Raw genomic sequence first — 16040 nt, 5'->3', positions numbered from 1 at the left:
AGACTATCCTAAAATTAAAAAGTAAGGTTACAAACAGAGAAGAATGGGCCAAAACTCATCATTGCTGAATGCTAGAATGGCTGTAATGAAGTGAACAGGCTAGACTGTGGAATAATTTAATATACTTGTTCCATCTTTTTCTAAAATTACTATTATAATCAGCATATTCCAGTCAGACAAAAATGTTCTGGAATCATCACACTGGACTTTAAAAATCCCTGGTTCTATTAGAAAATTTTGCAGTTTATGGTTTAGGTGAGTATAAATAAGTAAGTTATAGTGGCTCATCAGTTTTCCGCTTTTCAATGAAAATTTCTTACATTTTGTTGGATAAACATCTTCATTCTGAAAACTTCTATACTCTATTCAGTACTGCTAGCATGTTTGATGGTATGCAGAGCAGAGACAAAACATATTTTTCATAGTGGAACTGTCAAAGTCTGGCCAGCTCCTTCATCTTTGCATTTTACTTATTTAGGATGCTGGGATATTGGAAAGACAGAAAATATTTTACTGAGATCTGTGTACCCTGAACTAAGGTAACCTCAGAACTATTTTGTATGAATTGTACACCAGTATGACTATGTGACAATGCTTCTGTTTCTAGGGTATCTTTCAAGATCTCAGGAGTGTAAAGATATCAGCCTGTCTTCTGTCTTAAAAGACAAGAAGATAAGTAACGCAAGCTCCTGAGCAAAGAGATAAAGCTTCATCTAGGAAGGTATATTGGGACAGCTGCTTTTAAGGATTTAATAACAAAGCCATTATTATTAAGACATAATAACACAGTGGTCTCTTCTGCAGCCAGTACTGCAGATAGGCGACAGAGGCTTCCGCTTCTCTCCTTTTCCTGTTCTCCTCAGTCTTATTGCTAGCCTCAACTGAAGATAATGCATAACCAACTTTTCTACTACAGCACAGTATTTTTTATGTAACAGCTACTTCTTGAGCATAATTATCCAGGGCCTTGTAGTTCCCATCCTTCATCAGTATCTTTACAGATTGTCACAGCAGAGTTTAAGATTGGTATGAAATGAGTATGAATGGGAGCATGCTTGTGCATGTATGTGTGTGCATGCACAAAAGAAAGGTTAAAGAAAAGGTATGCACTAACCGCTACACAATGCCGTATGTGTGATTTCATACAAATATAATCAGGGAAGAAACTGACATAACGATAATGTTAAGAAAATGCCTCCAAACATACCTAGGTAAGGAAAATCAGAAAACTACATAAGACATATCGTGGTGTTAAACAAAATAATAAAGCAAATAGTAAAGCAAAGTAGTATCTACTCCTAAGAGTCACATAATGCAAGTTCAAAATCACTGTGTCATTGTGAATGAAGAAGATGACGAGAGATGATGATGATTAGATAACTGGCATAATTTCTCCAGAAACAATTTCATAGAAACAATTCTAGTTAGACCACTGCAGCATAAATGTGATGTTGAGTGTGAGCGAATGAAACCTATAAGAGAATGAGCCTGAGTGGGTAAAAACAGTTTGCTCGGAGATTTTGTAAATATCTATCATTTCTTCTTACCATACAATCCTGTGACGATTTTTGTAACAAGAATTTCCTACATGATCATATTGTGAGACATCTTATGTTTTAGTCTTATGCCCAGCACAAGATAGTTAAGAACACATATCTCACCATTAATATGTATTTAGTGCTGGAACTACTTCTGGAAGTGACAGTAAAACCATTTCAGATTAAAGGCACATCTGTGTTTGACATTGAAGTTTGAAGCTGTGTTTTCCATATCTCAATTGTGTCCAAGGCCACAAAATATGCTTAGTACGCTATACCAAACTGTTCATTGAATTGGATTTTTTTGTGTGTGATAGCTTTAAAAGATATCTTGTTTGATATGCTGCTGTTCTGCTTATGAGTTTAACGAAATCACAAATCTTAGACATTTCACTTTAGGGTAACATGGGACACTAGTGATGTCAGTCAAATAAAAATTAATTTCAAAGAAAGGTACTGATTTCCATTTTTTTTCCCTAAAATTTTCTGTTCTGGGATAGCTTTTTCATATGCATTTTCACACATTCTTTCACCATCAGCATAGCCCTTTGTGGTCACCATGCCACTGCTTTCAAATACGTCTCAGCTTTCACAGGATCCTCAGGAACAACAGATGCTGAGGGAAAATACTTAACTTACAGGCAAACCATTACAGTCACATTAATTCTTCACAGGGAGAGGAAATAAACACCAAACTAAACTTAACCATAAGCTCTCCTATAAGCAGCTTATAGGTAAGAAGCTATAGTAATAAAAAAAAATAGCAAAATTTGAAATTCAAGGACTTGCTGCTTTTCTTCAGCTTGTGGGGTAGGAAATCAAGATAGTTAAGAAGAGTCTGCTCATATCATCTCTCACTTAATGATTATTACTTTTTGCAAATTTATGACAATTTCTAGGTAAATATTCTTTCATGTTGACTGATACCTAAAACTTCAGTGATGTCAACTGGATATCTAGCAAACTCATTTTTCACAACAGAGAAGCTGAACAAAAGTTGCATTAGAACGTCAACTTTTCCACGTAACGAAAAGTCAGGCTTTATGAACCAGAAATATTCATAAGTACTCGTGTACATTTCACATTTTACCTCTGTTTCTGCTGCATGGGCTGTTGTCTCATAGCCATATATTGCATGTCCTCCTGTAGTCGATTAAGAGGAGAGTCTGGCTTGACACGAATCCCATAGTAATGATATTTGGAGTTCCCCCTTAATGAAAGGGCAAGAATTAAAAGAAAAGCAACACTAGTTTTATGCATCTGCATTACATGCACTTTACAATTTACATTGACTGGAAAATAATACCCACAAATCAGGCCTGACTCTCCTGTCATACCTGTTTTACATGGTGTTCTGGTTTGGCTGCGGCCGGCAACAAAAGTGCCACATGGCCGCCCCTCCCCCTGCCGCGGTGCGGAGGAGAATGGAAAGAACCAGGCAGAAACTGGTGGGTCGGGATAAGGGCAGTTTAACAAAACAGCAAACAGAGGGAACAGGAACAACAACGATACAGATTAGGGGAATATACAAAACAAAACAGCAGAACACCGAGAGCCGCTCTCACCACCCGCTGCTGCGCACTCCCGAGCCACAAGTGAGTTCCGGCTGCCCAGCTCCCCCACCACCAGCACCCAGCGTGACGGCACACGGTATGGAATACCCGGCTCTGTTTGGCCAGGTGGGGTCAGCCCGCCTGGCTGTCTCCCTTCCTGGATTCCAGTGAAAATTAACCCTGTCCTGGCTGAACCGAGGACACACGGGTGTCATTTTACCACCTTTGGGAAATTAATTCACTCTCTTTAACAAATGTTATCCAGCATTTTAACTTGCAATCTACTTGAGTAATAAAAATAAAATGCAAACAAACACAACTTATCTAGTTATGGAGAAACACAACTCTTGGTAATTTCTAAACAACACGCACATTTTATTTGTACTGATAAAAATCTGCAGTGTTTATCAAAATCTAAAAACATAAACAGTCAAAAACAGGAGAAGTAAAAGTATACTAACATCTGGAAAAGCATAAAACTGAGACAGAACCAACAGAGAACCACTGTAATATTTAAACATAGGTTTTACTAATTTTTTTTTTACTAGCTGACATGATTATTACTCACAATTATTACTTGTCTTTTCTATTATAGTTCAGGATTTCATTAACACAAACCTAGTTCCAAGTCTTCTGGTCCGTAATCCCATGAAGATTGACCGTATGAGTTTTCCAAAGGAGGCAGCATTGACTGGATCCAACTTGTGTTCCTGGCAATGTCGTAAGTAATGGTTGTAAAGGGTACTTCTTGGAAGGCTCACTCCTTCTGCAGTTTCATAGTTGTCTAAAAGCCATTGAAGCTATATCACACAAAAAACAGGAAAAAAAAAATCATTATTACTTTATTAAAAATACCTTAGCCATGTAACATTAACTTATGACAGTTCTGAAACCACTCTTTAGGTCTATTTAACAATTACTTCCTTCCTTGGAGATTCCTTAAATGCTAGCTACACCATAGTGCTTTAGATTCTTCACAGTTACCAGGAAACGGCAGAACTCATTGCACTTGTGACCTCAGATAAGTGTCCACGTTTTAAAATATTTTTGGTTCAGTACCACACACCAATACTTGCCAAAGGTATCTATGCTTTGGAGACAAGCTGTTAGTACTGCGAAGAAATAAAGTAAGCATGAATGTAATTCACGTAAATTGCAGAAAACAAACTCCTTGGACTAACAATTATTAGTTAATGTATTTGTAAGCCTGGAATATTATACTGTTTTTCTTTGCCTGGTGTTAAAAAAAACATTCTGACACTTCACTGAATAGGATATTCTTTACTTTGAGATACATAAAAGAGCTATTGCATACAAGCCACAGTAACCTAGATAACATTGAAAATAACTGGTACATCTACAAAGCACTAGGGGTACAATCCCTTTCAGTTTTAGTGTGTCTGCCTTTCACTTTGAGGAGGAACAGAATGAGATTCTTGGAAAAATATTAATCTTTTAATATAATTGTGGTAGGTAATTTTAGACACATGCAAGAAAAGACTTTTCATGGAACATCACTGGACTTTCCAAATACTGTACACTCCTGAAACACCTCTAGCTGTCACTAATATACAAAAAAGTAAAAAGGACAATTTAACGCTCCTAGATTTAACATTACAGGAGAATGAAAAAATAAATTACAAATAATATAGGTTGAGGATGCATTTACATTCCACTGCTGTAGTTTTTTGATATGCTAACATTCTTCTTCTCTTTCCTCAGTATTTGCCATTGTTTCAGTTCCCTGAAATTTTCCTTTAGTTACAGCTTGAACAGTTTACAAATTTCATTTTTTTTTTGTTTGAATTTTATTTCTCTGTTTTCCTAACTACTTATACCAAAATAGTACTGTGTGAATATTCAAGCTTGCTAGGATAGAGCTCTTACCAAAACTCTGGATTTAATTCGATTATCCAGTGAAAATGCAAACTGAGGATGTTGTGTCTTCAAGACTTGCTACAAACTTTTACTCTGAGCTAGATATTCACACAAATGTGTAATAATCTTCAATTTAGTCCAGCAAAGCAGTAATTAGTATAACCAAAACACAAATTATTGAGCAACAATAAAAGATATACTTGGTCTATGTATTATTTATCCCATTGCACGATTATTTTCTGTTAGAGCAGTGCACAAATTCTGTTCCATCAATGTTCAGTGTAACTTATCATGCAAAAAACATGAATATTTTAGTGTGCAACAGCCATTAAATGTTTCAGCCCTGACCTTTTCTTTATCACAAAACTATTATGTACTAAAGTACAGATAACAAATACACTGAATTTATAGCTATGTTTTAGTCACAGTGAAAAATTCACCAATACAAATGCAAAAACATCACTACAAAATTTAGTCTAGACCATTCAAACACCATTTCCATATTTGCTCTTTATTGAAAACATGCCCGTAACTTTTCCATGTTTCTTAAACAAGTTCTAGAAAAACATACAGAAGTAAAAATGTAAATGCTTCTAAGACATGAAATTTTTAGCTCAGTCTGCAGGTAACTTGGCATTTCAAATAGAAAAAATAAAAAAGTACAGTTCATCATCTTGGTATCAGTTATTGTATCATTATTTTAAAAGTCTTAACAGTCACACGTGCTTCCAAATTGAGCCTCTGTCATTTTGAAATAAAGCTGAAGAAAAAGTATAATTGTAAATATTAACTTTTATCTGAATGTATCCAACCTGTTTCACTAATCACCTGACATAAGGTTGGGCTTAGAAACAAAGGTAATTGTATCTTTCAACTGTTGCATTTTATCTATATTTAAAGTCTATTCTTATATCCATATTTGTATTATATACATTTATGTAACATTTGTCATATATTAAGCCTATAATTTAATCAGAACATAGACGGGATATGAAAGAGAAAAACTTTGTCAATCCCAAAAGACTGACAAACAAAACACAATTATTTTCCAATTAAGTTCTGTATGTAGCATTAAAGCTATTTTCCTCCAGATGGCTTCTAATCTATTATGAATCACTTCAAGTGCACTTCATTAATGATATGAATTTCTAACAGATGTTATTTCAGCAATAACTTGCATTATTCAACACCAAAAAAACCCAAATCAAAAGGTAAGTGCAATATAAGAACTTTTGCTCCTGGGTGGAGCTACTTAGTAGCAAAGGCTTGAAGTCATTACTTGCTAGATCACAGTCTGGAAGAAAAAGTACAGTTAATATAAGATTTTAAAAGGAAAATTATCTCTAAACATTGTAAAGCTATTGTAAACAACTTGAAAAAAATTTCTACTAAGATGAAATGCAATGCTAAAACTGAGCTTCTGAGGTTTGAATCCTGGCTTTTTAATTTGTAATATTGACCATACTGTATGAGTAAGATAGGTAAAGGTATGAAATATTTACTGAGTCTGACCTGTTAAATTGACTGTGACTTCAATTAAGCTGCAAAGTTTATAAAGCATTCAGCTATCAATTAAATAAGTCAATCTCATGCAGAAATAAATCAGGAAAGAAAAGAAAACAGATGAAAAAAGACAAAACTCCTTAAAATGAGCACACCTGAATTCAGGTGTCTCCCCCCCCCCCCCCCCCCCCCCCCCCCCCAAATCCTAGAAAACCTCACAGAGGTATCACAGGGTGAAAGTCCCAATCCCAAAACTAGTATTTTCCCACAAATTGATAAATCATCTGCAAGGTGAAATTTAACTAAACACACAATTTAGAATTCTATTTTAAAACGCATTAAACCTAATTATTCAATAAATCCCAAATCAACCCATTAGAAGTCAAAATCAAGAACAGTTTAAAGAGACAAAGAGTAAACCTATATGTAAACTTCCTCCATACTGTCCTTACTTGAGTTTAAAGACAATAAGCATTGCTTTAAAAATAAGCAAAACATCCAGTAAGTTTGATCTAGATTGTTAAATTCTTCCAAAATGACCCAGGCTAGGAAAGACCTATTGCCACAAAAACATATGCAGGCATCTTTCTTTTTTTTTCTTCCACAAAGATATAGCCCTACCATACTAATTTTGAAAAAGCCTTCACTGTCAAGAAACACCATTCTAAGACTTAACAGTTGGAAGTGAATCTCATTGTTAGGAACACATTGTGAATACTGCATAGCACCAGGAATGAGTGGAACACAGTTTACTGGAGCGCAGCAGCTTATCTTGCAGTTCTTCTTGGTTTTATACCAAGATTCTGGAATTCATAATAGGATTAAACACAAATTCACCACCAATAGAGTTCAAGTGTTCCAAGTCTTAACATTGATTTCTGACACTTTGCCAAAAAAAGTTATGGTCTCTTTAAAAATCACATTTAAATAATAATTTTTATATTATCTAGTACTATCCATTATTATTCAAATAGAAATTTTTATACTGTCTCATCTTCAAAACAATTATTTTGTAAACATCCAATGTGGAACCTGAAAGTCCTTATGTACAACATTTCATGTAACTTTAATACGATTTTCCTCTTTCAGTATTGGCATTTTCTAAATAAAAAAAAATTTGCCTGAAATTTCCACAAAACAATTCCAGTTTTGAGTTTGACATAACCAGTCCCACACATACAAAACTCAAAACCCAAACCTGCTAAAACATACATTTTAAATTTGATTTCTGAGTGACAGCCTCTACCACCTTATTCTTACATTAAGACCACAAACCAAATTTTAATTTCTTCTGTGAAACAACGAAGAAATTTGAATTTATATAATCAGTAAACTGAGAAGGAAAAAAAGAGGTAAGATGAATACAAACTAATCTACATGGCAAAGATACAAAACCACAAATACCAACAGAAAGAAACCATTTCAAGAAAGACTAACAACTTACAAAGCAATATTATTATTTATATAGTACGTTTAAAATTAACTTCTGGCCTTTTTCCTTTATTTTAATTTTTAATTGATTGATTTAATAGTGATCATGTCTTTCCCCAAATATGTTCCAGCTTTGTATATGGCAAGTTCTTACATGTAAGATTTGTGGAGTAAGAACATTGCAAAAGGCAGCTGAATGAGACATTTTCTGTGTACTTCAAAATAAGATAATGCTTTCATTTTTTTCCAGGTCATGATAAGGATCTTTAGGATTCTTAAGTAAGTAATTTAATAATAAACTTTCTATTCAGAATAAATAAAGATATTATTTAGGCATGCTGTTTGTTTCTTCTCTTCATCTTCACATGCCCTGAAATTACTTAATATAGGGTACACAGACTTCCCTTTGTAAACAACTTCAAAATGTCAAAAGCCAGCTTATTTAGAATTACTTGAACTTTATCTTGTCATTTACACTATAATCCGCAAAACAGTCAAATATATTAACTTGTCTTAATACAGGTGTACAGCATAGAAAACAGGTAACACTCTGCAATATACCATAAAGACATTTCATCTGACAAAATAAAGCCATGGGAGATGTAGTAGAAGATTACAAGCAACTAAGATGAGAAGATTAAGAGCAAAAAGTAGTAATAAAATAAAACAAACATTTAGAGGCAGGCTAAGCATGCAGAACAAGCAAGAGAGACTGTATGTGAAGAAGAGACAACTTACATGGCTGTTCAGAAGAGAGCTTCTGTGAGTGGACAGACCATCAGACTTTTGCAGTGTCTCAATCGCCATTTCAATCTGATAATAGATTTCATTAAAAAAAGGACTCAAGACGAGATAGTAAAAAAGCCTGATCAGAGAAGTTTTGACAGATTGTTTACAGATCAATAGAAATGCCTGCTTCATTTCTGGCTAGGGCATATGTTCTACTAAAAGGCCTCATTCCGGAGTCCCAGTGAACACAAACCTCTCCAATGAGGTCAGAAAGGCATTCTGCTTGCATATATACTGCAGGATCACAGCCTCAAAGTCCATTTTCCCTTCCAGCCTGCTCAGGAAATTAAATGAGTAGATTTACTGGCGAGCTGCACTGAAACAAAAATAACCCCGATTGAACAAAATTATAAGAAATAAATAAATAAATAAATCCATAAACAGAATTTTAAGAAAGGCCTCCGTATGTTTTCCCTCCAACTATATCTGAAAGAGACATACACAGTTTGCAATAAGAATTTAATTAGAAACAAAATGTCATCCCTCTAGAATTACAGAATCAAATCTCAAACCCAAACAATTCAACAGGTTTTCCACCATTAGCTTCACTGGGACAGGACATCACCCTTACTGCTGCCAGCACCCTTTGAGTAACCCCAGCTGTCAAAGGAAATGGGAAGTCAGGAGTTATATGGACTGCAGGATCCAGCCTTTGGAAAAGCAGGTTTGTTTGCAATAATTTTGCCTTTTGAAAGGAAAAGAATACACAGCACTACTAAAATACAAAGTAGTACTTCTTCAAATGCAAATGTACGAATAGCCTCACATCCATTCCCATTTTTTTCTTTTTCAGTATCAATGGATATTTTGATCAGTTCGACAACAGCAGCATTAAAGAGGAAAACTGAGAACCTGGCTGTAATTTAACTGGGGAGCTAGAAGAGCAAAAACAATGAGAATGACAGAGACAACGGGATGCGCAGTATGAAAACACATGCAATTAATTAGCTACATTAAATGGCCAAAATGAAAGCAATGGAAACCACCACTTACATTTTTAAAACCACTTATCATTCTCTGTGTACATTTTTTAATCAGCCCTCCCTATCCTACTTCAAATATCACAGTACTATCCATGATTTTAGTGGCTTAAATTATCAATATTGGCTAAACTCACTCTGTGTATATCAGAAACTGAAAAATACTACAGTTGATATTTGAATTTACTGTACATGTAAAAATAGCTTCTCCCTTTTTTACAGGGCAACTGTTAAGTATTTGATTGTAATAACTGTGAGGAATCACTTGTTTCTCTCTTAAAACTGTTTAATATTAGCTATACAAGCCTTTTTATATAAAGTACATTATTAAAAATACACAATTACTATGCAAGAAAACATACTCTTACAAGGCAATAATGTTTTTTTTAATATTCTGATTTCTTCTTGCTTCAGTGAAAAATACTATGAAGTCAAAGTATTCAATCACAAAGGAAAAAGCAAATTTTAAAAGCTTGCTGCATGATAAAAACTGCAAACTTAAAACATCATCATAACAAGGTCAACTTACTATATATGGTAACCACAGAATTTCCCTTCTTAACATAATCCTACAACTAAACAATGTCTTCATATACACATTTAAATCCTAATCCTGAATCTTAGGCTACTTGTTCCACAATGCTTAGTCCACAGAAGTACCACAGTACTGAATTTACACCTCCTCCTGACTGATCCCCCTACTGCACTACTCTAATTTTGTTGCTGCAACTTGTGGCCTTGTTTCTTCAGAGAAGCAATCTGTTAAAAAGTAGTATTAATTGCACTTAAAAAGTGACATCACAGATGACACTCATTCCTCGAGCCATACTACTTCAATGCCTTTTGGTGCTATGCAACGAGCCAAATGAAAGAACTGCTTCTTCATTGACATTTGGGAGATTTCTATTGCTGGAGTTTCTCTTAGAAATAGGCCCAGTGCTGAGGGCTCTGGGTTTGTCCAGTCCGGAGACAAGGAGGCTGAGGGGCGAGCCATTGCTCTCCACAGCTACCTGAGGAGGGGAAGCAGAGAGGGAGGTGCTGAGCTCTGCTCCCCGGGATCAGGGAGATCCAGTGAATCCTGTGGGATCCAGGGAGATCCAGGAAACAGGGACGGGATGTGTGGGAGCGGTTCAAAGCTGTACCAGGGGAGGTTTAGACTGGGCATCAGGAAGCATTTCTTTACTGAGAGGGTGGCCAGACCCTGGAACAGGCTTCCTAGAGGGGTGGTCGATGCCCTGGGCCTGTCAGTGTTGGAGAGACATGCGGACAATGCCCTTAACACCACACTTTGACTTGTAGTCAGCCCTGAGGGGGCCAGGCAATTGGGCCAGATGATCCTTGTAAGTCCCTCCCCAACAGGAACTGTTCTATTTTATTCTGTTATTTTATTCCAAGTTTTTGGATTTTCAAGGTGATCTGTGTGACACAGAGTAGCATGTGTATAAGGCATAACAGCTACCAGAGGAAAAAAATGATTATATGAAGGATCTGTTCCTTCAAGCTTTTAAGTTCTAGGTTTTGGCCAGGGACTTTTACTTAGGTTCTAGAAAAACTGAATATAATTTCACATCTATTCGAAACAGCATTTAAGCACATACACAGATTAATTACATAGGTAATGCAATGGGTTTTATTATATTTTGCGGAAAGAATATGAAAATAAATTTAAGATTTAAAATTATATTCTGCATAAATACACAAGGAAGACCGATACCCTTGCATTTTTAGCAACAAGCAGTGATAGATTCCAGGCACAACTACTACATATACATTTGAAAACCTACATGACAACAAGAATTACACATTCATTTATTTGAATATGTGATCAGTCATACATTTCTCCTAGTCCTCTCTTAGCAAGACTAAAACTATTATTTATGAAAACTTTCTGACTGATAACTGAAATGTACACTACTACTCCCACTGCAACTCCATGTTAAACGTTACACTAATAGTAGGAATGATAATCAGTTTGTTTATTAACATAAACATGAGCAGACACTAAATTAGAGCATGATAGCTATGAAAACTATGATTGAAGACTTCTTCAATTTACTATGTTTGCCAGCTAAAATATTGCCTTACACTCTGATATTGCTGTTAATGATTCAGGGTACTTCTCTGGGGTTAAAAATTCGAGTCTGATCTCATATGTGCATCTGGAATCCTACAATATTCAGTCTTTATGTGATCTACTGATTTCAAAGTTACTAACTGTTCTTGCTAGCTTATGTCTTAATGTTCATTAGCATGTCACTAGATCAGCAAATTACACATAATAATCTCAGATGTATATAGCACAGACACAGCAAATACCTATCCCAAACCTACTTTGAAAAAAACTGTCTTCATCTTAGGAAGAAGAAAGAAATAGTACTTTTTCATGATTCAACTAGTTAACTAACAATTCACACAAAGTGTTTATAGTAAGTTGTTCTGAGGAGGTCAGGACATAAAGAAAACAATCCGCAGATGCTTAAGCCCTGAGGTTTTGCGATTAATCTGGATATCCTACAATTTATTTAGCTTATCTGTTTGCATCTGCAAATCACCTTCCATCAGCAGCAAGGCAGGTAACTTTAGGTGGCATCTTAAAATTCAATACACTGTTGCATCAAATCCAAAAAAGATAGCTCCTGTCTCTCTCTCTCTCTCCACAGGCGCCTCCCATTCACAATGCCTTTTATCCACTTCCAAAGGCTTGCCCTTTTAGGCTTTAAAGTGAAATTCTAAAGCAGTTTTCATCACATGCTCCATTATAAAGGAATTACTAATTCATCATATGTGTACAAGAAAGACTAATTTGATAGCTAAGTCCTGGGTACTTGTGACCAACTGTGCTTACCTAAATAAGGTATATACACATCATGAACTAACCTGAAACTACAGGATAAACTGACTCAGGGCTTTTGAAAATATGACACTTTCACTCTTTTAGGATGTCACAAACATGCATTATTTATGGTGGCTTTCAATTCTTTTTCAAGACAGAGTATTCATGTATGTCATACTGTTTTCTGAAACTTATGCCAGAGGGTTGTGTTAGGCAGACAAGCTTGCCCAGGAAAAAGGAGCTTGAAAATGAAGCAGTATTGACCATACTAGGAGAAGCCAGGTCTTGCCTTCACAGCTGGAACAATTACATTGAAAAGATTTGCATTCCTCACAACACACAAAGCTGTAGCAGCACCTGTAAATAGGGTCTATGAAGTTTTGACAACGAGAATGAAACAGTACTACGAAGATAGAAAGAAAGACACTTTTAAAAGTCTGTCGAAAGAAATGTAAATATGCAGAAAGAGAAGAACACAAAAAGATGTAAAATAAGTGTGGTATTTTACATATGCTGACAAACCTTAAAAACCTGGAAAAAAGCTTTTTTTTTTTTCCCCCCCTAAAATTGATTAACTTCTAAACACGACATCTAAATTTCATATACATAACACTTACTGGTCAAAACACCTGCTGCAAATGCACACCTCCAGTAGTCTGTGTGTACATAAGGTGTGCATACTGACTAATGAATATAATATGTTCTCTAGTGATTACAAAAGAATATATGGAGTCAACATAGAGGGGAAAAGCACACCTAACAGCCACAGGCTGGAAAAACAAAAAATGTTTGCAGTTTAGGTCAGATTACTTTCTCCTTCCCAAATTTTTGAAGGAAACATTGCTGCTCATGTTCATCTTCCTTGCTGGAAGTTCTCAAGCGCATGGGCAAACTGACCAATTCACCACCTCTCCCCTGGATCATCCAGTTATTTGTATACCTCATCTCTATTACCTACATCTTCAAATAGGTTCTAAACTTGTTTTCTTCGTGGTCCTTTTTCCCTATATTTGGTGCAAACACTTAAAGGAAAACAAACAAAGAAAATCCCTTGTCAAGCTGATTATAAGGACTTCTAGAACATACGCATTCCACGTAACACTGAAAAACACATGTAAACATAAAGTTACTCACACCGGAAAATCAGAATTGAGAAACCAGAGGAAAGTTTAGTTCAGACTACTATCAAAACCAAATTTAAAAACATTTATGGCAAGACAGCCTTAGAGACAGGTAGAGTATCCATTTTAGAAGAAATCTATATTTCATAATAAACAAAAAAAATCCAGTCCTTTAGAAAGACAATATCTTTATGCCACTGATAATCAGACTGTTATGAAAACATCAGTAGCAAGTCATCTTGCATCCAGCTTACACATTTTCAAACGGAATTAACCAAAATTCTTCTCACAGATTCAAAGATACCTTTTTTTAATAACTTATGATTAAAAAAATTGTTTCTTACAATATTTTTTAATCAGTAATCAGAATGGTACATTGGAATATACTGAATTCCTAACAACACCACATCTTGATTTTTGATACACAAATACCAGAATAAATATTCAATTGTCAAAACTGCAAACAACCTATGAGGTCCTACAGGGTTTGTATGCAGAAAACACACCAAAAGCCAATGACTGAAAGCTGAAGCCAGACTGCATCAGACAAGTAACAAGGAGCACAAGCAGGCGAAGCCAGAATGCAGACAGCGTAGGTGTGGCTGACCTCAGCAGGGTCATTCTCCCTTTCACCTACACTCCCTATCTTATGAAAAGGGCACAGTCTCAACTCAAGACATCACAGTGGAGCAGGAAGGCACTCAAAGGGGCAGAGAAGGACATTATGGCAACACTGCTACACTGAAACATCTGGAAGAGAGAGGGAGAAGCCATGGTGCTGTGCTCCACAACTCTGCAGAAGAAACCAAAGCAGGAGGAGAAGTCTTGAAGGCAGAGGTGTATTAAATCACAAGAACCACAAATCCTCTAAACTTCCCAGCCCTCCAGTTAATTCATACCACATAAATGTTTTTTTTATCAGTAGCAGTGATTAACCATTCTTATGACTCATTTAAAAGAAGAAAAAAAAGATTATCTGACTTCTTGTATCTGGAAATTAATGCCTTTTTTCACAAAAGATGTCACCATGCTCAGTTGAAGAACTTGTTAAGTAAATGTCTTGCCAGTATAAGAGGTCAGACCAGATGATCTGCTAATCCTTTGTAGCATAAAAATCTGTGCATCTTCCATTTGATCAGAAATGGTTTGTTTTATAATAAGATGGATCCAGACAAATAAAAATTACCAGAAAAGCTGGGGAATGTAGAGGAACAAGTTCCTCTGCCAAGAAAGACAATAATAAATAAAATCTCCTCTTAAACTATTTTCCAAATGATAACCCTTCCACCTTCGATGAATCACTTAAACACTGGTTGCATTTTGTTCTTAAAATAATTACAATACTTCCACTAAAATCATATTACCCAGATACGATATTTACACTGAGCCTTTTCACTTGTTGTGGTTGTTCTCCCTCCATTAATTACGACAGATTTTGGGTAGGTACCGTCCGTCTTTTAAATTAAGAGCAAATTTTGCACACTGTGTCTACTACCAGAAATAATAATTCGTGGTGATACATTATATCCATATTAATTTTGCTTTTATTTTCATGTGCATTTACATTTGCACTGAAATAGGATAATTTTTTGTAACAGCATGAGTGGAGACCTCCTATGGCTGGTGATGACTGATGAATTACAGCTGTAATTGCAGATCAGTCACAAAGCTTGTTAGAAGACAAGACTAACAGATGGGAGCCTCTTACTGGCTGACTACTAGAAACTGTATGAAATTTTTAACCTTGTGATATTATGAAGTATTTTGATTAGATCATCCTGTTTTATCATAAGAACAGTCTTTAGACATTTACATATCGAAAAAAATTGGAAGGTGATTTACATTTCATTATTAACGTGACAATCCAATTTTCTCGTTAGTCTTAAATATCGCTGCCCCTTCTTTAACGATTGCTGCCAATAAACCAAACAGACAACTCTTTCATACAGGATTCAACATGTAAATTCATTTCAAATAGACATTCAGCTAGGATAAATCACTTCTTATTCAACGCAATAATAATTTATTCTTGACCAATCTACATATATTCACATGAAAACAGTCATTTTGGAAAGCTGTTTATCGACTTAGTATCTTATATAGAAGGTTTTATGATCTGAATGTCTTTCTGTTTTAGTGAACAATTCTTTTTTAGCAGGTAGAGAAGTTTAATAGGCCAGCACAGAATATAATGGGGAGAAGCAATGAAGTCAGCAGAAATGAAATCAGTGAAGAAAATGCTAACAAATGTTCTTCATGCTTACTAATATGAACAACTACTGTATATATGTTGGAACAGTTTTGATACATTTTTTTGATAGTTTGCAGAGTTCTTAATATTTTGGCTACAAAAACATTGCTATTACCTGCTATAGCTTAAGCAGGACAGCTTTCTTGTACGAATGTTTGACAGA

At 35.4% G+C, this 16040-nt stretch overlaps 1 protein-coding gene across 5 annotated transcripts in view; it reads right to left on the bottom strand.

Annotated features, from left to right (window-relative positions):
• Positions 1-16040, bottom strand: part of RFX3 (regulatory factor X3) — a 147001-nt gene that overhangs the window by 25607 nt on the left and 105354 nt on the right. For 4 of the 5 annotated variants that reach the window (XM_075410679.1, XM_075410677.1, XM_075410681.1 and 1 more), the window contains exons 5-7: positions 8642-8716; positions 3710-3891; positions 2629-2748 (exon numbers count right to left, since the gene is read on the bottom strand). In XM_075410679.1, coding sequence (XP_075266794.1) covers positions 2629-2748; positions 3710-3891; positions 8642-8716 — 377 coding nt within the window. The remainder of the gene's footprint in view (positions 1-2628; positions 2749-3709; positions 3892-8641; positions 8717-16040) is intronic. The other variant, XM_075410678.1, reaches the window with a different exon arrangement.

The sequence above is a fragment of the Opisthocomus hoazin genome, chromosome Z (assembly GCF_030867145.1).
Source record: "Opisthocomus hoazin isolate bOpiHoa1 chromosome Z, bOpiHoa1.hap1, whole genome shotgun sequence".
Lineage (NCBI taxonomy): Eukaryota > Metazoa > Chordata > Aves > Opisthocomiformes > Opisthocomidae > Opisthocomus > Opisthocomus hoazin.
This window is presented reverse-complemented; position numbering and strand designations above follow the sequence as displayed.